Here is a 25,243-nt window from a genome sequence, read left to right as displayed (position 1 = left end):
TGTGTGAAAAACACTTAATATACTTTAAGAATGCTTTTTTAGTCTAAGTACTGATATGCATATGATACAACAAAATACACAACTGCAAATGCATAATTAAATAATTCAATGTGTTCAGTTCTAATTGTAAATGTTGACATTTACATGGGAGTGCAGATGCCCTTTCAAATTACAAAGATTCTTGAAGGGTAAAACAGATAGGCTCAAGTTTTATTTTCCATTACTTAAGGGCTCTGAAAAAAAAATTCCTTTTAATTGTAAAACGACAAGGAGTAAAAAGGCATTCAAAGTGCTAGCACAGTGGTTCTGGGAGAAAATTTTAGCATTCATATGCATAGCTCCATTAAAAACTGCAAGATATAACTACCTATACTCCAAAACATTCAACTGTTGTAAAATATAAAGAAATAGACAGCATTTGTACCTCGGCCAATGGTTGAGAACTGTCCTTTCCTTCTAACCAATAAGTAACACAATGGCATATGTAATACAATTACGCATAATACAATGGTGTACATATGTATGTATGTATGTATTTTTGAGACAGAGTCTCACTCTGTCGCCAGGGTGGAGTGCAGTGGCATGATCTCGGCTCACTGCAACCTCTGCCTCCCAGATTCAAGCGATTCTCCTGCCTCAGACTCCTGAGTAGCTGGGGCTACAGGCGCAAGCCACTATGCCCAGCTAATTTTTGTATTTTTAATAGAGACGGGGTTTCACCATGTTGGCCAGGATGGTCTCGATCTCTTGACCTCACGATCCGCCCACCTCGGCCTCCCAATATGCTGGGATTACAGGCATGAACCACCACGCCTGGCCTACAATGGTGTATTTATATTGTGTCTGGTTCATAAGTGATCACATTAATTTTCATGCCTTACTCATTTCCTGCCATGGCAGCCTATTTTTCTTGTTTGCTTACTAAATAAATTCAGGTATCCTTAGCACATCCCATTCTGGAGGTACAGAAGCATACCCAAATCATTAGACCCTAAATACTTTTCCTCTTTCCCTACAACTTGTCTATAAAGAGATACAAAAGGCAGATAAGACAGATGCAAAACCTAAAGAGAATTAACTTGTTATACCAGATACCAAAATGTTAATTTGAAAGAAAAGTTGGTGAAAAAAATTCACTTAAATTTAAAAGAGAAAATTATTTCTAGTGGTAAAAAAAAAAAAAAAATGCACCATTCACTTAAACAAATATTTTTGTAGGTTGGAGCTGTTTCCTCAAATATGAAACTAATAATGTATTTCCTTACAAACCAATTTATTTAATTCATTTCATTGTTATCTTACAGCCAAAGCCTAAGTGAAGAAAAGCAGTTATTTTTTTTTCACATGGCAAATAATAAAATGAGCAATGCAAGCCAGATCTTGCAATTCAACCTGGGTCAACAAATCTGATTCTGATAGAGAAATGGGACCTTTAAAAAAAAAAAGAAAAATCAACCACACACCTGAAAGTAATTTTAAAAATGCAGTTAACCACTACTAACCAATGAAATCATTCTCTAAATCTCAAAGAATTCTTTACTAGATTCATTCAAATCATTTACAGCCCTTTTAAGCCATTCCTTAGTCTGTAAATTTTGAGTCCTACCTTGATGGAGTCTCTGTCTATATGCGAAACAGCAGCAACACAAGCAGATAAAGTGGTGGGAAGAAGAAAAGAAAAGTACTAGTTAGTTTACATAAAATCATACTGATTTATCAAACTTGATCTCTGCTAAATAATAAATTACACAGATGTCAACTGTGCTGTAAAATTAATTATTAATACTGCACAACCAAATTCATAAAGTACCAATCTACCTTTGACACAATTTCAGAAGAACCAAAGCTGGACATTCTTATTATCTGTGCTCCTTATAGACTTTTTCAAAGTATTTACAATCATGCATCAACTCTGTACCATAGCATTAAGATAACTGGATGACAAATTACAGTGTTTTTAATATCAGAGATGGACATTTATGCATATGTGATAAAAATCACTGACTTAATATTATAATTCATAGTAAGGATGCTGAAACAGGGGTATGAGCTTTTAATTATGAACCACACCCTTCAAGCCAATGAACCACCCTTGTGCTAAGTAAATTCCCAAAAAGGAATGCTGGGAGAGACTTTTTCATCTGCATTTCTGTCATCAACTAATAAAAATTATCAGTAAGCACCAAAGAAAAACAACAGTCACATCAAAATGTTTCTGCACCATCATCTACCTTAGTGGAGGAAGGAAATCAACCTAGAAGGAGCACAACTGGCCTTTAAATCAATTAATTGCATAAACAATTACGTTGGTCTTCTAGTAAGAAATTAGTTAATTTCATGCTTCTAAACAGACTGGGTGAGAGAGACAGTTAAACCAACAGATTTCATTAATTTGGTCTGTACCTTCTTAATTACTAAGACTACTGAAATTGTTTTCTTACCTGTGAGATTTTTACTGCTCTATATAGGCTCATTTGTTTATAAATAATAATTGATTTGGTCAAATATCAAGTGAGCATTTATCAGCAAGACATTCCCCAAAATAAATTCAGTCAAAATTAACTATTAATGCAGCATGCTACTTCAAACAGAGCATCATGGGATTTCATTACTGATTTAGACCTGGGGAACACAGAAGGTAGCAAGAAATCAAAGGCAATAACCAGAAATAGGCCCCTCTGCCTCTAGGGAGTATGTTAGCTCTTGCCAACCACTAGAATATCATTTGGCAATTGACTACTTGCAGTAATTAATTTACCTTCCAGTGGAAATCCTTTGTTTAGTCACTGGTAAAACTAAATTCAGAGAGAATAAACAATAGCATCCAGAACCTACCCTCAGCAGCAAGTAGGTCATCTCAGATTGGCATTCCAAGAGAGTTACTCACCTCTTTGGTGATCATTGTCATGGTGCTTCTTCTCATCTTTAATTGGAAGATGGGACTGACCTCCTAGAGCACTGGAGAGGGCCAGAAGCCCGGCACTGCTACCGATGGGTGGAATGGCAGGGGGCTGGAGCCCTGAAGGGTGTGGAGTCAGAGGTACGGGGAGACCATGTCCATGTGATAAATGCTGGGCCTGGAGTTGTTGCTGCTGTGAAAAATTAAACACAGATATTGAATTTGCCCCCTATATCCAACCCCTGCCCCAAGAGAAACAGAAAGGAGGCATAAATAGGCAGTAAAAAAGCCAACACCGGCTGGGCGCGGTGGCTCACGCCTGTAATCCCAGCACTTTGGGAGGCCGAGGCAGGCGGATCACGAGGTCAGGAGATTGAGACCACCCTGGCTAACGCGGTGAAATCCCGTCTCTACTAAAAATACAAAAACATTAGCCGGGCGTGGTGGCTGGTGCCTGTAGTCCCAGCTACTGGGGAGGCTGAGGCAGGAGAATGGCGTGAACCCGGGAGGCGGAGCTTGCAGTGAGCCGAGTTCGTGCCACTGCACTCCAGCCTGGGCGACAGAGCAAGACTCCATCTCAAAAAAAAAAAAAAAAGAAAAAAGCCAACACCTACGTAAGATTTACTATTAACATATATATTTTTTTAAAAGGGGGAAGGAGCAAATGAGCTGTGTAGTCAATAAATGCTACCTTTCTTATACTTGGAGGTTTTGCACATGCAATATAAATAATTTAATTTTTAAGTGGTGAAATTATATAAGTAACTTTCAATAGTTGATATGCAAACATATTTCTTTAACAAACCTCATAAAAGGCTTTTTTATCTCAAAAAATAAAATAAGGCCTCACTATCATACATTTCTAATCAAAACATATACGTGAGTAACTGTTAAAGCAGTTACGTTGAACAAAAAAAGCTGAAAATTGAGAAAATTAGTGTTAAACAGTTCTCCCAGAACCACTGCACAGCATGCAGGGAGAGTTAATTTGAAAGAGAAAACCTGAATTAACAACCCAGAAAAGGAAACTGGTTGCAGCCACCGTTTTAAGCCCTTTAAGTGTCCTCAGCGGTACTTGAGCAAATTACTAAAGAAAATCTAATGTAGCAAGGCTTGGGTCCTCCTGTAGGCTTGCTCAATAATGCTGAAATAATTGGGCACTCTGTGCACGTTTAGTGATGCTCGAATGAAAAGCTAGAGGCCTGCCCTTGTACTCTTCTCTAGCGGCCGACTCTGTGTTGTGACAGGTTTATTTGAGTGGGACTGTGATGCATGCACCAGTAACTGCGCTGACAAGAGTTTAAAGTCATTTTTACCAGCACACTGGCAACACATAGAGAAAGCCCTCAAGAGGCTGGAATGGGTGTGCTTGACCTCAGCCGAGGCTGCATCAAACTCTGCTACAGGAACCGCGGTGGGCAAGCCTTGCTGCCTCTTCTGAGTGGGAAGTGGGGGAGAGGAGGAGTTGGTGGTGAAGGAAGGACATTAAATGTATTACTCAATAGGAATCCCTTCAACTCAAACCCTGCTTAGCAATATTGTATGACAACAAGTATTGAGTAATTCTCAGGTTAAATTTTGTAGTGACTGAATTTTAGTTTTTGCCTTTAAAGAAATCACATTCCAGGCCTAACCTATGATAGCCAAATAGTCCCTTCTATAATTTTCTTTCCAAGCAAAATTTCACAAAATATCTAGAGATAGGGACAGGGACAGAGAGAGAGAGAGAGAGAAAGAAAGAGAGAGAGAGATCGATCATTCCACCAAGAAAAATCTCAAAATGCTTTTATTAACACCTCAGAGAAAAAAAGTGGACCTTTTTTTCTCCTCTCCAAATTAGGTTTATTTTCTTCCACTCCCACATGTCTTCCTATGTTTGACTACAAAAGTCCAAGTACAGTATTAATTAGTTCTTTTCTCTTACTGACTTGTACCTATGTTCTGGCTACATGCACTTAAAATATAGTCAATAGAATAAAGTATGAACACTTTGAAAAGCAAGTTTACAAGCAGAAAATGGAAAATGGGAGCCACATCCAGATACTCCACCAACCAAGCCCCACCCACGCTCCAAGTCCTGCTGAAGGTTTTCTTAACTGGGTAGTTTTGAGATAAGGTGATTCTCTTCATTTAAGTGGCCAAAATCATGTTCATAATTCTTTACATACTGTTATTCAGTGGGGATCAAAAAGTATGCACACAAAATTATATTTCCTAACAGTGCAGAAAATAACTTCTATGAAGAAAACAAAATAGGGACTTGAAGTAAATACATGGCAAATTCGTTTCAAAAACAGAAATAGCTCCAATTCTTTCTCCTCTAAATTCCCCTAATACTCCATGTGTATGTTTTGGACACACAGCCACTTTCTACCTCAGATCAGAGGTCAATGAGCAGGCATTTATTAAGATCCTGCATGCTCATCTTTCTTACCTCCCTTCTTAGACTCTAAGCTCTATAAGTCTACATCTCACAAATCCTAGCTAACTGCAGACCCTGAAATATTCACACATTATCTTGATAGTTTTAAAAATGTATCTATTACATTAGACCAAAAAAAAAAAAAAAAAAACAAGCCTGGCGCAGTGGCTCACGCCTGTAATCCCAACATTTTGGGAAGCTGAGGCGGGCGGTCAGATCACTTGAGCCCAGGAGTTTGAGACCAGCCTGGGCAACATGGCAAAATCCTGTGTCTACTAAAAACACAAAAATTAGCTAGGCATGGTGGCGCACATCTGTAGTCCCAGCTACTCAGGAAGCTGAGGTGGGAGAATCACCTGAGCCAGGGAGGTCATGGCTGCAGTGAGCCATGATTGTGCTACTGCATCCCAGCCTGTGTGACAGAGTGAAACCCTGTCTCAAAAAAACAAAAAACAAAAAAACAACAACAACAACAACAAAAAGCCCTCAGCCAAAGCCCAATACCTTTAATGATCCAGGTGTGTCACTTTTATTCTTTTTTCTCCTACAGGATAAAAAATAAGCACCGACTCATCGTTCCATTGGACCAGAACTTTTCAAAGGCAGAAATCATAGTTATACATGACATTCACAGTAAGGCTTCCTGAGGTCCTTGTTTGGTTTTATTCTATCTCAGAACAGTTCTAAAATGAGCTTCTTCTCTTCCTCTTGTATGCTAATCTTAGAGAAGGGTCCTTTTCCTTTCAAAGGCCAGCCTCTCCACCTGCACATCATGTTTTCTTCCATTCTTTTTCACTGCTCCTTCAACTCTCCAACTCTCCTTCATCCTCAGTTGTTTCATCACTGATTTTGTCCAACATTTTGTTTAAGATGAACTGCCCATCCAAAGTCAAAAGAACTTGAGGCAGTACTTTTTCAGGGGAACAGAAATCCCACTATATTTTAATCACTTTTTGTGTCCTCCACTGCCCCCTACACAGTGTCTTGCACAAAACTGGCACTTGATGTTTGTTAAATTTAACTACAATACCCTTCTTTTGCCCTCTTCAGCTACTGCCTTGTTGTGTGTGTGTGTGTGTGTGTGTGTGTGTGTGTGTATGTATGTATGTATGTATGTCCGTCCCTGTCTTCGCACATCCAAACTTCTTCAAACACTGAGGTAAATCTGCTGCCTCCACTTCAACAAGCCCCTCCTCTATACACACACACTTACTCCTTAGACCTGATCATCTGGACTGCAGGCCCACCATTCTTATAAAACCGAGGACCACTCACACGTGACTGAGCATTTCTCAGTTTTCTTTTTCTGATGTATCTGCAGTCATAGACAGTATATCCTCCACCTGCTTCAAGAACACTGAAATCATCACGATGGCCAGCCTTTCTTTGGCTCTCTGAATGCAGCAGTTGTATGTCCTTCTTGTTTTTTTCTCCTTTAGCTCCTTTGCTCCTCTCTGGCCTCACCCATCTTTATCCACCTTTGACCCACAATTGTCTTCCAAACTTTGACACCCCCATTCTAACTTTTTGTCAGACAATTGTACTTGGCAGTCCAGCATTACCTGGAAATGAAAATGTGTGACACAAAACCCAACCTCTACTGGCTCAAGTTACTGGTCATCAACAATTTGTTATCCTTCTGTGCTATCCTATATTGATAATTGCCAAATCCTGAAGATTCTCAAATAATCCCTTGTTTCTACTTGTCACGATACTCACCAGACTCATCACCTCACATGCTGATTATTTTAAGTCTCCATCAGCTTATTTTAGTTACAATGAACCCTTACTGCTTTCTCCACCTGTGGTTTTTTTCCCTAAATTCATATCCTTCTGCACCTTTTAGAACAACCTCCACATTACTTATCTAAGTTGTACTCACCTATCTCAGCTCCGCTTATGTTTCACCTGTTCCCTACAGCCTTCTCCAAGCAATCTAAGTGTCCAACATCTTACAGGGCTCCCTGTATTATTCACTGGCATATACTGCCTCATAAAGGCATTGTTATTCATCTTTTTACAGATAAGAAGACCCTGACTTGCCAGAGACTGTGACACTTTGGAGAGAAGAGACCAGTCTCAGGCCTCTTAGTACCCCTGGCACCTAGCTCAGTTCCCTAAACATAGCGAGAACTCAATACAAAACTCTGATACTACTGAAAATAAAATACTCCTTTGATAGTTACTCTCTGGTTCCAAAAGCAACAGATCCCTTTTATTTAAAAACAAAAGTTCCAATTTCTTAGCATTCAAGACTTTCCATAAACTAGCATCAGCCTAACTCCACCCTACTGTGCAACACCATCCAGGGAACTCTCTGCCTGCAACACTAGTCTGTTTAGGGAGACATCTAAACTCCTAGGGCTCAACTTTACTACTAATCAACACACACCCACAGAGTACTCTCTCATCTGTCTCTATATGTATAAATTCTACCCATCCTTCCAAGCTAAACTCCTGCCTACTTTCTCGGTGGAGACATCCCTCATCACCCTGGCTCAAAGTAATCTCCACCACTGTCTCTCAATTCTGACACCACTTAAGCTCAATACCATTATGATACTTAACAATCCAAGACAAAAAAAGACTTTTTAAATACATATATATGTGCTACGTGTGTGTGTGCACAAGTCTGTGTATGCCATACCTCTTAATTAGAGCTATTTAAAAAATATTTCCCATAGTGCCTAGATATTTCTCTTACTTAGTAGGTATGCAAACAGATTACCAACTAATATCAGCATGATTTTATACACTGATGAATTCTGACTCTATTTTCTTCCAGATGTTTCAAGCTTTTGAATTTAAAATTAAACTAGAAGAAATAAAAAAGCTGCTTGTACTATAAGCCTATTCTGGACATCTTAAGCAGCAATAATCTAAAATGAGTAAAACTGATATTTTTAGTGACCGAACATACAGAACTTGGTGCCCTCATATGAAAAGTGCATTTATTTTTATTGTCGGTCTTTTAATTTTTAAATTCCTAATTATGAATTATAAATGGGCTTAAATACAACTACCACTAAACTTTCCCTGAACTAATTAATGAACTCAAACTATGGTCGTATGTCTCTATATATTCAAAGCTTTTAATGAGTTAAGCTTCTACTACATATAGAGTTCCCATATATTCTTTACCTACCTTTCACTAATGTTAACATTTTATATAACCATAAAATTTATCAAAACTAAGAAATTAACATCAGTTCATTGCTATTCACCAAACTAGAGACTTTATGCAGATTTCTGTAGTTGTTCCACTAATGTCATTTTTCTGTCCCAGAATCCAAACCAGCATACAACGTTGCATTTAGAGAGGCTTTTTCATTTGTTATTATACCAAAATTATAAAGTCCTTTCAAAGATTTTTATGAATGGTAACAACCAACCTACAGGCATACTGCTTAATAGTATATGCCTTGATCTTAAAGAAGAATAAATGAGAGGCAGCTACCATAAATTCATGTTTATCAGTCACCGTTTTATAAATATACAAAATATCAAAACAGAAAAATTATACTCAGGCATCCTGTAGAAGGGAGCAATTTTTATCAAGTGTTTTAAAAATATTGAACTATAAGATAAAATGAAATTAAGTCACCAAAAGGCATATGACAGAGATATTAAAATATTACAGTAGGCTTTAAAATGTATACATTAATAAATGAGACCCCTTTCTGTACTTAGTGGTCATTTTTAAGCTTCTTTGCAAATTTTCACCTTAGGAACTAGCCTAGAACTAGAGTAGCAGGTATTTTATAACTGATAAGGGTTAGTCAATAAAACATATTAGAAAACATCTTCTTTAAATAAAAGTAGTAAGTCACCAATGGCTAAGTAGAACTTCACCTTTTTCTCTGCTAAAATAAATGGCCTTAATTTATCAAATGTCAAGAATTCATTAAAAATATATTTCTATTAAGTCATCTTATCAACAGAGGAATTCAGGATTCCCTGGAAAAGGAGTAAGGTTTCTCTGGATATTAGTCAAGTAGCTGAGAGTACCATAATCTAATGGATTGCTCTACAGTAAAGTGAAAGCTTGCTGATGTTTCCCAACAGGGTTAAGTCAAAACTGTCCTCTGCCCTCTGCCCCATCTGGGTTAATTACAGAGCAATTAACCTGCAAAGATATTCTACTTTATCTTATAGTCCCACTAAGAAACATAAAACCCCTTGCTTTTTAAAGACCAAAAGGAAGGGAAATGTACATTAAGAGTACACAGTATAACACAGATTTGTTACTGATGTAATTTAAGATACATTATAAACTAGCAGGTTAAAAAAATATATGTGTATATATATATATATATATATATATATATATATATATATATAGGCTTTAGAAGAAAAACAAAACAAAGATCAAGCCAAAGAATTAAAGAGGGCATAGACTAGAGTATTAAAATAAACGTACATACATAACCACCACTGAGGAAGATCTATTGAGGAAAATATGTATCATGGCAAAATTCTTCTCACTATCCTTCCTAGGCCTTTATTATCTTTGGGTGCCTTACTTAAAATTAATAATAAATAAAAACCTCTCTTATCTCAAACCACAATACAAAATAAACTACTTCTTCCTATTTCCTTGATGGGCCACTCAAGAAAATAAACATTAAAATGGAGTGAACTTTAAACTTAAGCAAGTAAGTACTCCATTAATTAATTTAATTCTGAAAAATAGCAATGATGTCTGAAAATACACAGCCATGAAGTGGCAGACACAGCCTCAATGCTGTTAATAGGTCTTTTCTGGATTCTCTGTAACAAAGATTTCCCTGCACTTTCAAGTTTGGCACAAAGGGCAGAAAAGGACCACTGGAGAATAGAATTCACAAGAAATGTCTTTTGAAATGTTGTCTTTCTGTCAGCAAAAAGAGGAGTGCTTTGTAATCAAAGGTCCCCAACTGCTTGATGACAAGGGACTGACAACTCATTGACCAAGCAGGAGCCAGCAAGGACAGAGCTGCAGTCACTGACATCCCTAGGAATTTTGGGCATTTCCAATTGAAGGCCAGGCAGCAGTTTCCTTGTTCACCCCCACTCCAACTCTACTACACTATCAACAGCAGAATAATTCTCAAAAAACACGCACCTTCCTTAGAAACAACAACATCTCAGTAGCAATGAGCACACTTCGTGCTCATATTTTGGTTTCTAAAAAAAGTGCAAGTGCAAGGTGAACCTGCTATATCTTGTGCCAGAAATCAAGAAAGCTACTAACGGATATTGTGTCAAAAGGACAATGAGCCAAATTGAAGGGATCCCCACTGGCAAAACTTGAGACAATCTCAGCATCATTAAGAATAATGACTTTATAGGTTATAACACATTTTCAAAAAACATTTTCAGGAATGGAGTTTTTGGTACCCCAAGAAAATAGGTGAAGATGTGGGGCACTCTGGGGCCAAGGACTAGAGACAGATAATGACTCTCAGGCCAGTGCCAGCTCCTAAGTTCAAGGCTGGCTGTCTCCCAAGCCCACAACCATACTACTTATCCACCAGGAGCTAGCCAAGCTGTGAGCTGCTCGCTCTGAGCACATGTGCCTCAATCCAACCAGGAGACACTGTTCCATTCTAGGAGAGAAGTAAGGGAAGACTCAGCAGACCTTGAAAGGAGCCAAAAAGGAAGAGGCAACAGACTCTGAAATAGAGCAGCAAGCACAGGGAAGGGCCCAGGACTGGGCTGGTAGCCATACTCCTTGGCTTGTGAAGACACTATTTACTATGGACAGTTGTTCTGCTGGCCTCGCTCCTGTCTGTAAGTCGGGCTAGGTGTGAGAAAGCACAGTCTGGCTGACATTTGGGAAGCATAACAATGAAGTGGCCTCGGAGTCACTGGAATCCTTATTATCTGTTTGAACAAGTCATTTAACATTTCTGATGCTCTGTTTCTTCATGTAAAAAGCGAGAACAGTTAGTTACAAAATCTACCTCCCAAGGTTGCTGGAAGAATTGTATGACATGATACATATAAAACCCTTAGCACAGCGTATTAGTCCGTTCTCATGCTGCTAATATAGACATACCCAAGACTGGGTAATTTATAAAGGAAAGAGATTTGATTGACTCACAGTTAAGCATGGCTGGGGAGGCCTCAGGAAGCTTAAAATCATGGTGGAAGGGGAAGCAAACATGCCCTTCTTCATGTGGCAGCAGGAAGCAGAAGCATGAGAGCCGAGTGAAGGGGGAAGCCCCTCATAAAACCATCAGATCTTGTGAGAACTTACTACCACAAGAATAGCATGGGGAAAATTGCCCCTGATTAAATTACCTCCCACGAGATCCCTCCCACCACATATGGGGATTGTAGGAACTATAATTCAAGATGAGATTTGGGTGGGGACACAGCCAAACCATATCACACAGTGTTTGGCAAATAATAAACACTCAATAAATGGTGACTGCTAGTATTAAGGAAAGGTACCAGAAGCCCACATTTTCATATGCACAGAGAGTGAGGGAGCAAGGAGAGGAGAAAACAGGAAAAGCTCTTCTTTACAGAATATTAATTTGAAAGGAAAGAAATAACTTAAAATTTACTGTTTTACCATGTCAAATGTATTAACTAATGCAGGACAGACTCAACCATCGATATTACAACCTCTGGGTAAAAAGTTGCAGGGAAACAGGTTATTCATAGCGCCCAGGTATCACCCCATGGATCACCTAGCTTCACCAGTAATATGATACAACTGGAAATACACATCACCTAGTTAGTATTCCTACTAAAAACACTTAACCGAAATCTAAACTTGAGAAAACAATCAGAAACAAACAGACAAATGTAGACTGTGGAAGATTCCAAAAAACTGGCCTGGAATCTTCAAAATGCCAATATCTTAAAAAGCAAAATGCTTTCGGACACTGTGATTTAAAGAAGAGTAAAAAGACATGACAGCAAAGACAATTTTTGAATTGAATCCTGGATTGAATAAAAAAGTGCTATTAAGGACATTTTGTGGACAATTGGAGAAATATGATTATGAGCTGTCACACTGGTATAGGAATGTGTTAATGGTATTATGCTTATACAGGAAGATGTCCTTGTTCATAGAAGAAGCACACTGAAATATTAGGGGGTGAAACAGCATGACTGCCTTTTACTTTCAATTAGTTCAGCACATTCCAAAAAGTACACATGTATTTGTATGAGTATATAAACAGAGACAGAAAACAAAAGTGACGATACGTTAACCGGTAAATCTAGGTGACGAGTATACAGTGTTTGCTCTACTATTCATTCAATTTCCCTGTAGTTGCAGAGGCTGGGAAAATAAGATGTGCCCTTCTTACCTTACTTTAACAAATATCTCTAGAAAAAGCTAAAGGTTAAGTGAATATATGGAAAGAAGCAAGAATAAAAAGAACAAAGGAAGAAACTTTTCAAACTAAGCTTATCTGTAACTCATTCCTGATGACTTACAATATGAGATTTACTATAAGGAGAAGACATGCATTTAGAGCAATCCAAGTAAGATTATCACTGAAAGGATAAGCTTCTCAAGCTAAACAAACCACAGATCTCTGTAGTCCTCCAAATCTCTGGACTGGTCTTAAGGGGATGGCAAGTAACAACCAAAGCAAGCAAATCATGAGATCTTTGCCAGCGGCTCCATTGTCCTAACTTGTAGTTTAACTCATGAAGTAATAATGGCAAGAAAAGAAGGAGAAAACTATAAAAACCCTGATTTATTAACTTTCCCATTAGTGATCCCGTTAGCGTATTTTATGAATTGGCCAAAAGTTTATTAGTAATTGTACTTCTAAGCAAATTAATAATGGAAATACAATTTCCCAGAAGCTTGTTTAAGCTACTTAAGAAAAATTTTTAGTCTTTATCATCTTACTGATACCAATGGTTCTATTTTGTAAGTTTCAGTCTTTAAAGTCACCAAGCTAAGGGAATGTACTCAGAAAAGCTTTCTTTAGTTACTTCAGAGTACTTTAAAAAAAAGTAAAGCTGAGCCAAGCACAGTGGCATATATGTGCCTGTAGTCCCAGCTACTCGGGAGGCTGAGGCAGGAGGATCACTTGAGCCCAGGCATTTGAGGCTGTGGTGCACTATGATTATACCTATGAATAGCCACTATATTCCAACCTGGGCAACACAGTCAGACACCATCTCTAATTTCTTCTTCTTTTTTTTCTTTTTTTTTTTAAGTAAAGCAGCATTTAAAAAGCCTATCTGCTTTAGGTTGTTCAGTAATCCTGCATTTGATCTTAGAACGTTAGAGGTGGAATGAACCTCAGATGTCATCCAGGAGACTTGCTTTCCAAAATTTTGACCACAATTTCTGTGTGTCTATGTGCATATGTGTGTGTGTCTACATAGAATATACGTGTAAATTAACAAAGTTTACCAAACACTACTATGTGCAACATACGCTAATATTTTCTATAGTCTTCTATACCCTTTTTTAATTAAAAAAAAAAAAAGTCCACTATGCCCACTAAATAGACTTCACTGTACACTCAGGAGTCTCTTGAGCTGCAATTTGAAGAACGCTAAACCAGGCCAACACTCACATGTGTGATCTCCTAGGTGAGAGAGTCAGTGGAAGATGGTATTAGCATCAAAAAATGGAGCACAAGCCCCTACCATTTAGTCCAGTGATCTACCTGCTGCCCAATTAGGACCCTTTCTCAACTAGGGTGGAACGGGTAAGCAATCATTCATTCATAAAAATAAATGGAGGCAGCTCCTCTGGGGAAATAACCTTTGAACTGAGACCTGCAGGATGCAAATGACAGCACACTGCAGACAGCTGGGAGAATCAGAAGCAAGAGAAAAGCGGTTGAGAGGACCCAGAACAAGAGAGACGCTTGCTGTGACCAGTGAAGTAAAAGGAAGCCTAGTGAGAATCCAGTGAGCAATGAGGAAGTCAGGTAGAATACAAGTATATTCTGGGAATCAGGCTGTGCACACTAAGGGTTTTTGACTTTTATTTAAGAATAATTAGAGCTCTAGGCTACGGTGGGTTTTGGGGTTTGGTTTTGTTTTTTAAGCTGAACTTTTAGTTGCTCTTTAACTGGTATAAATCTGGATCATAATCACTTTTTGGTTACATGTGTTGCAAATAACTTCTCCTGGTTTCTGGCTTGTCTTCTCATTTTCTTTAAAGCATCTTTTGATGAACAGATGTTTTTCATTCCAAGTGAGTATTAAATACTATCAATCTTTTCTCATGGATTGGGCTTTCTGTGACCCTTTTAAGAAATCCTACTCCAAGAAAAAAAAAAGATTCTTCCTGTTTTTTTTTTTAAGTTTTAAAGTTCTTTTTACGATTCTAGGATTGAATTCTGCATATGGTGACATGTATGTATCCAATTCTTTTCCACAATAACCAGGTAGCCCCACAGTAATATTTACTAGCTTCCATCTTTCTCCCCACTGATCTGCTTGTCCATTCTGACATATACAAGTGAATCTATTTCTTAGTATTTTATTCTATTTCACTGGCCTATATAAAGAAGACCAACAAGTATTTTAAGCTTGAGTGTGTAAACCAGCTTAAACTGGCCTTTATAAAGACTAGTAAGTATTTTAAGCTAGAATATTAAAAAATAATAATTTGCTGAATCTGAGAGTGGCAAGAATGAAGGGCAGGAGACCGGCTAGTAGGTAATGCAGGGGGTTCAAACAAGAAAATAATGAATGATAACTTCAGTTAGGGTTGTGGCAGTACAGGTTGCAAAGAACAGAAGGAGTTGAGTGTTACTTTGAAGACAGAACTAGAAAGACCTGGTTATGGAAGACGGCAGAGTGAGACTAAGTGGAAGAATTCAGGACACCCTGGAAATTTGGTAACTAGGTAGATAGTTGTACCATTTACTCAGATGGGGCAGAAGAGAGAAGGAATGGCCATATGAATAGAATTTTGTCTTATAGCTTTTTTCAGATTAGAAACTTATATGTTAAATGAAGATAGGCAGAGTGAAAAAAAAATTAAAAGCCACACATAATCCTACCAGCCAAAGAAAACTAGTAATATCATGGTGGGCCCATCCAGTATTTTTTGAATTCATGTTAGCATTTTTAACAAAAGTAACTCAAACTATCTTGTGGTTTAACCTGTTTCTTCGTTTCCTGTTTACCACGTATTAAGAACATTTTTCCACATCCTTAATACACCTTGACTACATCATTTCTAACAGCTACATGGTATGCCATTGTACAGATACCTGAGTTCACTTAAGTAGTTCCCCAGTGTTGGGTGTTCAGGTTGTTCCCAGTATTTTGATATACATAAGTCATGACATTAACATAGAAATATATATGTATCTATCTATAGTCATACACCACTTAACTATAGGGATATTCTGAGAAATGAGTCTTTAGGCAATTTTATTACTGTGCAATTATAGAGTATATTTATCTAGATGGTATAACCTACTACACACATAAGCTATGCAATATGGCCTATTAATCCTAGGCTACAAACCTGAACAGCATGTTACTGCACTGAATATTGTAGGCAATAGTGTCAAAATGGTATTTGTGTAAATAAACACAGAAGAGGTATAGTAAAAATACAGTATAAAAGATAAAAAATGGTATACCTATATAAAGCACTTATCATAAATGAAACTGGCAAGACTGGAATTTGCTCTGAATGAGTCAGTGGTGAGTAAATGTGAAGGCCTAGGACATTAATGAACACCACTACAGACTTTATAATTACTCTACACTGCTACAAAAAAAATTATTTGAAAAGTAATTTGCTGTGGTGTTATGACAGCTACAATGTCACTAGGCAATAAAATATTTTCAGCTCCATTATAATCTTATGGGACCACTGTCATATATGTGGTCTGTCCTTGACTGAAACATCATTATATGGCATGTAACTATATATTTGAGTTAAGATAGTTCCTCTGCAAGGTATAGAATACCCAAAAATGGCCTGAATTTTTTTTAAAGGAATTTTTATTCTCACACTACAAGTCCAGGGATGGATAGATGACCTAACATTATCAGGGCTCTGGGTCCCTGATTCATGTGGCATCCCTCAAATCCCATCCCCTCCCATCACAAGATGGCTGCCACAGCTCCACACATTACCTCATGCCTTCACATAACCATATTAAAATGCAGAAGGGAGGATAATTCTCTCTCCATGGGTTTCTGTTAAGAAGAAAACCACATCTTTTTATATCTCGCTGACCTGGATAGGGTCACTTGCCCACAGTTCTTCTGTAAGGAAGCCTGGAAAGAGCTCCTGGAATGCTTTAGCCTTGATAGCAGAGGGTAGCCTCCGCCTGCAAGGGAGAACCAACAAACAACAAAGCCTGCCTCGACATCTATCTTTGCTCAGAGGCCATTCTGAAGCTATTAGCTGAAAGAAACCCAAGAACAACCTCTGAGCTTTCAATCCAAGTAGATCTCAACTTAAACTGTCTTTTCCTCTCAACTGTTTCTTCTCCCAGATATTAATTTGTGCAGAGCTGTGTCTACAAATTGCTTTGAGTCAACCCAGAAACACTCTAGGGAAATAAAGAAAAAAAGCAACATTACTGCCACTTTGCTTCGGGACCATAGTGGCACTGCCCTTGATGGTCACAGAAAACAATCTGAGCAAAGATAAACTCTCACCATTTTTATGAATCTACCAAGAAAAAAAAAAAAAGCATGAGAATCACAAGGGTCAGACTAGCTATGGAGCTGCCTTAAAAAGGATTCAAGAATGTACCATTCTGAGTTTTTCTTAAGAGGTTGGGGGTCAAAGGCACAGTTAGCTCTAACTATTTAGTCAAAACCATTTTTTTAAGTTTGCAATATTACTCTATCTCATGAAATAATTGTTATTCACAAGTCAGGCATACAAGGTTTTCTCAAGATAGAGAAATAGAAGCAGAGAAGTATAGAGCTTATCGCAAAGCAATGAAGTAATTTCAAAGATAGAACTCCCCACAACATAATGGCAATCCCTGTAAGTTCTAACTTGTTTATATCTCCTGACTAGCCACTGGCCTGGTGGGGGCCCCTTTGTGGTCTTCACCACCAGTCATGTCCCCTGCCTCACCTACTGCTGCCTGCAACTAGAGTACCAACAATAGTTCTTAATCAAGAAACCCTCCTACAAAAGTAAACTCCTGATTTCCAAGTTTCTGAACAACGATCCTAGAATGTGTCCCCACGCTGCTACGGGCAAATATTTTTTGTCTACATGCACCCCACATGATATTTTGCTATTTCATATCAGGATTTTGCACAATCCTATTCTACTAAGGCATGGATTCAAACTTGTTTGTGTCACAGGACCCTTTGTGAACACTCTTCTCCAAAAACTATACATACTCCTCTCCTACCAACCCCAAACACACACACACACACACACACACACACACACACACACACACATACACAGGCAATTCTGCAAGCAATTCAGGCATTTAATTGGCAGCCCAATGCCCAAGCATGAAATTCCAGAAGATCCAAGGACACTGGGTTAAAACACCTGCCTTAACAGCTGTGTTTATAACAACTTTCAGTTCTTGTTCATAAGAGTAAGATACAACAGACAGGAAGCAACAACGTATGAGTCAAGAGTATCCAACTGATCTGTGGAACTAATATAATTCAGACAATTTAGACTAACCACTTAGTATGTGGACCCAGCATACCCAGTTTCCATTTTCCTTCCAACACTGAGCTCTGGCTGGACAATCCTATCAGTGGATCTCAAGATAAAGAGATTATTGATGACAGTGTGAAAGAAAGAACAGAGTCAAGAGAACAAATAAGAGACAAGTGTAGCATAATGGTTAAATGTGTGAGTTCTGAAGTCAGCTGGAGTTTGGATCCCAGTTCTGCCACTCCTCTTTTGTGTGGCCTTCAGAAAATGACTTACCTCTTCAAAGCCCTTGGTTTCATTATTTGTAAAGCTGGAACAGTATTTCCTTCCACATGAGGTTGATGTGAAGATTAAACAAAGTAATGCATGTAAATACTTAACACAGAGCGAATATTCAATAACGTCTACTATATTTAGTTACCTTTTTCAGGAAAAGAATACAAGCCTAGGGAGGTGATAAACCTAGAAAAATAACTGTGACACAAAAGGACCCCAAGTTTTAAAATAAAAATTCCATTAACGTCAAAATAAATAGGCTTACACAATCATTCAACATTAGACAAGACAGCATTTTAATGGCTATCAGCTCCAGCCTTGCATTCTACAGATGAAAAAACCTAAATGAAATTCCTAATATCATACTATAAGTGAAACCCAGAACTGTATATTTTCTACCAGTCCATGCGCTTCCTTCTCTATCTTGGCTCAAAATTGTAGGGAGAATATCCAAATGAGAAAATATCCCAGAGCATAGTATTTAACAAACATCTATGGAAAATTATTATGAACAAATTACTGCAAATTTATTGAACAAATAGTTACTGAATATTTATCATACAAATACGTATTGAAAATTATGAGATACCTATCGCTCTAGGCTTCATGGCTACAAAAGTGAATGAGATTTCACTAGCTAGTCAAGGGAAAGTGATGCATAACAAATCAATGGTAAGTGCAATGACAACAATAAAACAGGTTAATGGGACAGAGAATGAATTAGAAGCAAAGAGTAAAAAGAGTGCCAGCCAAGAAAGTCCTTCCTCAGGAAATAACATCTGAGCTGACACTCTGAAAAGAGGCATAAGGAAGACCACTCTAGGATCCAGAGGATGGGCTATCCAGAGGACAGAGAAGCTGGTGCACAAACCCTCAGTCAAGAACACACTTGGAGTGACCCAGGGACAGAAGAAAGGGGCCAAAGTGGCTTAAGGACAGCTGAATGAAGAAGATGAGTGGTATGTGACAGCAGAAAGGCCAGTGAAAGAGGGGTCAGCTCATGAAGAATCTTGTAGGCCAAGGTTAGAAATTCAGACTTTTTTCTAAATAAAAGGGGCAGCCATCAGGTTTTCCTGGGTTTTTCATTTGCTTGTTTTTTAAATTTTTTAGAAATGAAATCCTGCTGTTGCCCAGGCTGGTCTTGAACTCTTGCGCTCAAGTGATCCAGTAGCCTCCCGAGTAGCGTCTCAGCTACTATATATAGTCTCATATATACAGACGACACCACCACACTCACTGTGGCTTTAAGCAGAGGACCAGTAGATCCTATTTCTATTTTATAAGAAGGTCACTCTGGCTGCTGTGTGTAGAATGAAAGAAAGACAAACGCAGAAACATGGTAGCCTATCAGGAAGAGGCTGGAAGAGTCTAGCTAAAGGCATTACTTGGACCAGGAGGAGATGGAAAAATGCGCTCAACCTTGACAGAAATGTTAGGAGGTAGAGCAGACACCATTTCTGATGAGAGAAAGTGTTTATACTGAGCTTAGACCCTTTCCCTTCATCCGTCAGTCAGTCTTTAGTATACTGATGATAAAGACCTGAAGTGCTGAGGAGTACTGCAAAGGGCAAGGAAGAACAGGAAGAACAAGTGCAAAACGGAATGGAGAACATCAATAATGAAAGCTATAGTCATCAACACAGTATAGCACTAGCAAAAGAGACGGCAACAGTTGATTGGAGCAGTCAGAAATACACTCATACGTATAAGGTTAATTGATTTTCAACAATGGTGCAAAGACAAATCAATGGAGAAAGGATAGCCTTTTCAACAAATAGTGCTAGAAAAACTGAATCCATGTCCTTCTGGAAAAAAAAAAAAAAAAAAAACCTCAACTTAATGCATATATCTTACCATAAACAAAAATTGAACTGAATCATAGACCTAAATGTAAAACTTCTACAAGAAACCCCAGAATAACATGTTTGTGGTCTTTGGTTAGGCAAAGATTACTTACAGACAACACCAAAAGTCTATAAAGGAAAAAAAAAGCCTAAGTTTAACTTTGACAATGTTAAACTATAGATTGGGAGAATTACAAAATACACAAAAAAATCCAGAAAATTAAAGAACTCTTAAAACTCAATAATAAAATAAAACTGACTGATGAAAAAAAAAGAGGCAAAGATTTGAACAGATATTGTATCAGAAAAGATACAGAGATAGCAAAAAAGATACTTAACATCATTAATTGTTATGAAAATGCATAAAAAACACAGTAAGTACTATTATGCACCTATTAGGATGGCTAAAAGAACCTCCCAAAAACCTGTAATTCCAAGTGCAGACAAAGATATAGAGGAAAGGTTTTCTTACATGTAATATATTAGTGAAACTGCAAAATAGTAGAATCACTCTGAGAAACAGTATGTCAATTACTTGGAAAGTTTAACGTGCATTTACCATGTAACTCAGCAATCCCACTTCTAGGTAATCACCCAAAAGATATAACTTACATTCACTTACTTAAAATATCCAAATAAGAATGTTTCTCGTGGCTTTATTCAACCAACTGTCCTTTAAGGAGTGAACAGATAAACTGGTATATCCATACAATAGAATATCAGTCTGCAATACACAGGCACTAACTACTGATATGAGCAACCACATGGACAAATCACAAATGCCTTATGCTAAGTAAAAGAAGAAACCTCGGAAGGCTACATGATATATAATTTCGTTTACATGACATTGTCAAAAAGGCTCACTTTGGAAGAAGACACGTTTTCAATGGTTGGCGGGGGCTGGGACAGAAAAAAATGACTGACTACAAAGAGTAACAAGGGATTGGGGTGGAGGGAACTATCCTGTATCTTGATTGTGGTGGCAGTTACACAACTGTATTCGGTTGTCAAAACTCAAAGACCTACACACTGGAAAGGGTAAATTTTACTTTTTGCAGATTACGTCTCATTAAATCTGATGTAATAGAGAATATCAATAATGAATTTCTAAATTCCCAATCCAAATATCTGAAAATGTATCTGCAAATATAAAAAAATACAAATCTGTAAATGTATGCAGCTTCATTCTTATGTTTTTTATTAACTATTTCTCTTTACTCTGTTATCCATGGAAACTAGCTTTATTGAAATTAAAATGCGTTAACTAAAAGTTGATTATTTGTAAGTACAATGTAATACCAGCAAGCTGACAGCTACCAAAATTTTAATAGAATGATTTAAATGTAACTTGAGGATCATTTCAGAATATATTTCAGAAGACAATTTAAAATATCACTCAAAATGAAAATAAAATATGCCCCTTTAATAGGATATTGGTGAAAGTACTCAAATATTTACTGAATGAATGAATGGACATAATCATTAAATAACTCTTGCTATTCACTAAAGAGTTCTAACCTTTCCACAAAGGTCTTAAGGACAACACTTAAGACCACACATGCATTTTGGGGTAGAAGGATTTCCAAACTGGTTTCTTAGGGAGCTTTGAGAACAGGCAACAAAAGTCCTTAAAAACCTCACCTAAGTGCTTGACAGTTAACCACTGTCAATAACCCTTTAGTTGCCTGTTTGGTGTGAGACTGCCTCTCATAGCCCATGCTTCTTCCCTCCCTCTCAGCTTCGAGGGGCACAAAGCAGTCTGACACCACAAGGAAAAAGGTCTCTGACTATACGGAAGTTGGTGATGCTGCTTGTGGAAACACTGCTGGCAGGAAATCATCAGAGAATTACAAAAGTGACACAAAACCAAAACAAAACAACCTATAAAATGGGGTAACACTCTGGAACTGCAAGCTTGCAGGCTGCCTTATTCTCTGTTTTAGCCTGTTTTTCTATATAACCATTCCTCAGACCTCTGCATAAGCTCAGCCTGCCGAGCTCTGTGGATCTGGGAGAACTACTTTCTTCTCAGTGGAAGCCAATGCCCATATCCCTTCCTCAGATACATCTACCCAGACACATTCTGCAACTCTTATAACACTTTGAACTCAACTCTACAGCGATGGAAGTGCATTCACTGGGGGAAAGGAAAGGATGGCTCAGCTCCAAACAGAAAGAAAAATTGCAGCATTGCTGGCCAGTCCCAGTTTTGGAGGTGAGAGGATTGATAAGACTGGCTTCTAGAAATTTCTTCCAGAGAAGCTTTGTCATAGAAAATAACAGAGAGCACATCACAAGCACAGATCAGAAATCCTATTCCTTACCTAGTGGTTTTTGGGCGTCTCTGAAGTGCAGGCAGAGTTTTTAAATTACTTAAATATATGAGAGTCTTTGTTATGAGAGAAGGGAAATTACTGCCTCTTAGAGCCTCATCAAACCGTAGCAGAAAGATTAGATTATGAATACATCATTCAATAATGTAGTCCCCTGCTCCATGGCAAATGAACCAGTTCAGAAAAGAAAAAGAGTGAGGGGCAGGCACACCCACAGAAGATAAAGAAGAAAGAATGTGATGTAAAACTGCTTTGGTTTTCCTGCCATGTGTTTGATGAATGCAGGTGAGTAAAGCCCTCCAAGTGAGTGCATCTTCAAGCCAGCCCCTTCCCCCATTGTGCAAGCTGTGTGTGTACACGACACAGACAGTGGCCAGCATGTTTTATAAAGCCTTTAAGCTCCAGGCACACTATTCAGTAAAGACAGTAACAAAGCTGAAATAACAATCTCTGATAAATCTATTTTATAGCTCATTTTTAATTTCATTCTGTATTACATACAGCTAGAAAATACCAATAGTAATCAGCTGCAAGAAGCAGAACAAGATAGAGAAGCTCACCTGTAAGTTTACTGAAAAATATTTATTTAAAAAATAACACAAAAGCTGAGTTGTACAGTTGAGCTGTTAAATATGTTTTACGCACAGAACTCACATCAGAAAACAAGCCCTGACTCTAGTACATGACTAAAATTACCTACCTACACTGTAAAGCCCCCTTAAGTAGCTTGAGGGCTATGAAATCAAATCCTAAGTGTCTGCCGGGAAAGTGGAGGGAGAGGGCTTGGCTGCAGGTAATTTTGAAATGATCACAGAACAGGAGTACGGGCCTATGAATAGTGAACCACGGAAGGGGGAAAACTCAAAATAAACATGTATTATCTAGCCTATCACTACTGTGGGCAACTGAAGCTCCATCCTACTGGAACCTTTTGTGGAGTAGCATAGAAGGCATCTTACAGGTGTCTCCCCCAGAGAATGCGGGGAGCATTCCACTAACTCTGTTTCCCTGTGGGATTCAGGGTTACCCAATGCAGCTGTAATTCCTGCACTTTCCAGGCTGTGCTTGTGTAAGTGAAGGGTGGATTCCCCACAAAGGTTTCCCACAAAGCACTGGGGGAAAGCAAGCACTTCGCGCTATGGCTGACTGGAGGTGCTGTCAGGCTGTGGGACACATGTTGTAGTGGCAAGGGCTAGAGAGAAAGGAACTGAGGGGTACACGGTGGGCCCAGGAAGAATACTTTTGTAAAAAAACGTAAATTTTTAAATTTAATTTCAAGTTGTGTGTTACTGGAGGCCATGTATCCACAGGGGTATATTTCCTACACTTGCAATGTAAGGGAGGGAAACACACACACACACACATTTTTATATATACCCACATATTTATATCTTTCCCTTTCTGCCTAATGGCTAAACTGTTTAAAAAGAATACAAGGAAAATGACCACGGTGGCTCATCCAAATGCCTTTGACAGTTAAAATGGCAGTTTTGAAATCTATAACGGAAAAGAAGAGACATACATTTTTAAACAGTCATACTGCAAGACCCTCTTACCACGTTGTCAATGTAGAAAACACACACACACACACACACACACACACACACACACACACACACACATATACATTTAAGGTTCAATCATATGACAAGGACAAGAAAACAAAATACTAAGGCGGGGACCGCAAAGGTATTGTCTTTCTTTTTTTAAACTAACTCAAACACATAGGATGGTAAAGGCAAAGTCATTTAAATCATTTCCTTAGTAATACAAGTAATATTTAAATAGATTTAATAGTGCTGCTCCAAACCAATGAATTATGGGTTTAAAACCTATTAAAATGTAATGTTTTTTTCCTGAGCTGAGAGGAAAGAGATTTAAATCCACTGAATTTTAATATTTCAGCTTGAGCTGCAGGAGGTAGAGAAAGTCCAAATGAACTATTCCATCAGCACCATTCAAGCATGAACATTTTAATCAGTTTTACTTCCTTGGAGTTCTCTAACACAGTTTACGCTGTCATTCTGAAAGCACTTAACACAGAGAGTGTGAAAAACCACCAAGGCTTGTTATTGCCTTCACAATTGATGGCAAATAATTTTGCAGACTTCCTATCATTAAAATGTCACTGCTAAAAATTGAGGTTCAGCATTTCTTGTGCTAAACTGCAATTCCTACAACACCATGGCATACCTGTTTCCTAAGGGTTTATTGGGGATGGGGGTGTGCTTTTTTCCAAACGCATACATTTCTATCATTTTTTTTTTCCCTCAGAATTAGGTTTAAAAAGTGGGTTAGGGGGTTTCCAAAGGAACCCACATCGTCTATTTTTATAAGCCAAACATTTTCTTTTCCACTATTCACACTGACTAAACTTTTTTTCTTAATGGTAGTTTCTTTGGTGAAATTCTTATGAGGTTCCAAGTCAGCCTCCTTTATTAAGCATAACCACATTCACACAGCATGTACTGATTATATAGTGTAATGGATTTAAAAAGCATTTTAAGATAGTCAGATGACTCAATTTAATAATACAGGAAATGAAAACATCATTTCTAATTAGATCATATTACTGATTTAAAACTACAATTTGTGTGTTGTTCCAACAGTGTGATCTCGCAGAGATTCTAATTTAAAAACACAGTGGCTAGCAGGACACATGACAAAATCAAACTAGATCCATAACGTTCCCCTAGCCCAACTGAGGGAACTTGGGGAAGGCCTGAAGGAAATGTGTAATATCACCAATTCAAAAGAAAACACAAAATATCAACGATGGGAAACCAACACAGGAATTTTCCTGGTTTTCTTCCTTATAAATAAAAGATAAATGATATTTAACTTATTTCAATCTATCAACAGTTTTAAACTGAACATGAC

General features: G+C 38.0%; 1 protein-coding gene across 15 annotated transcripts in view; it reads right to left on the bottom strand.

Annotated features, from left to right (window-relative positions):
* LOC100995596 (transducin-like enhancer protein 4) overlaps window positions 1-25,243 on the bottom strand; it is a 155,641-nt gene that overhangs the window by 70,849 nt on the left and 59,549 nt on the right. For 8 of the 15 annotated variants that reach the window (XM_034967534.3, XM_034967521.3, XM_034967528.3 and 5 more), the window contains 2 exons: window positions 2,888-3,089; window positions 1,607-1,623 (listed from right to left, as the gene is read on the bottom strand). In XM_034967534.3, the coding sequence (XP_034823425.1) occupies window positions 1,607-1,623; window positions 2,888-3,089 (219 nt within the window). Of the gene's footprint in view, window positions 1-1,606; window positions 1,624-2,887; window positions 3,093-25,243 lie in introns of all 15 variants that reach the window. The other 7 variants (XM_034967520.3, XM_063593984.1, XM_034967527.3 and 4 more) reach the window with 1 other exon arrangement.

The sequence above is a fragment of the Pan paniscus genome, chromosome 11 (assembly GCF_029289425.2).
Source record: "Pan paniscus chromosome 11, NHGRI_mPanPan1-v2.0_pri, whole genome shotgun sequence".
NCBI lineage: Eukaryota > Metazoa > Chordata > Mammalia > Primates > Hominidae > Pan > Pan paniscus.
This window is presented reverse-complemented; position numbering and strand designations above follow the sequence as displayed.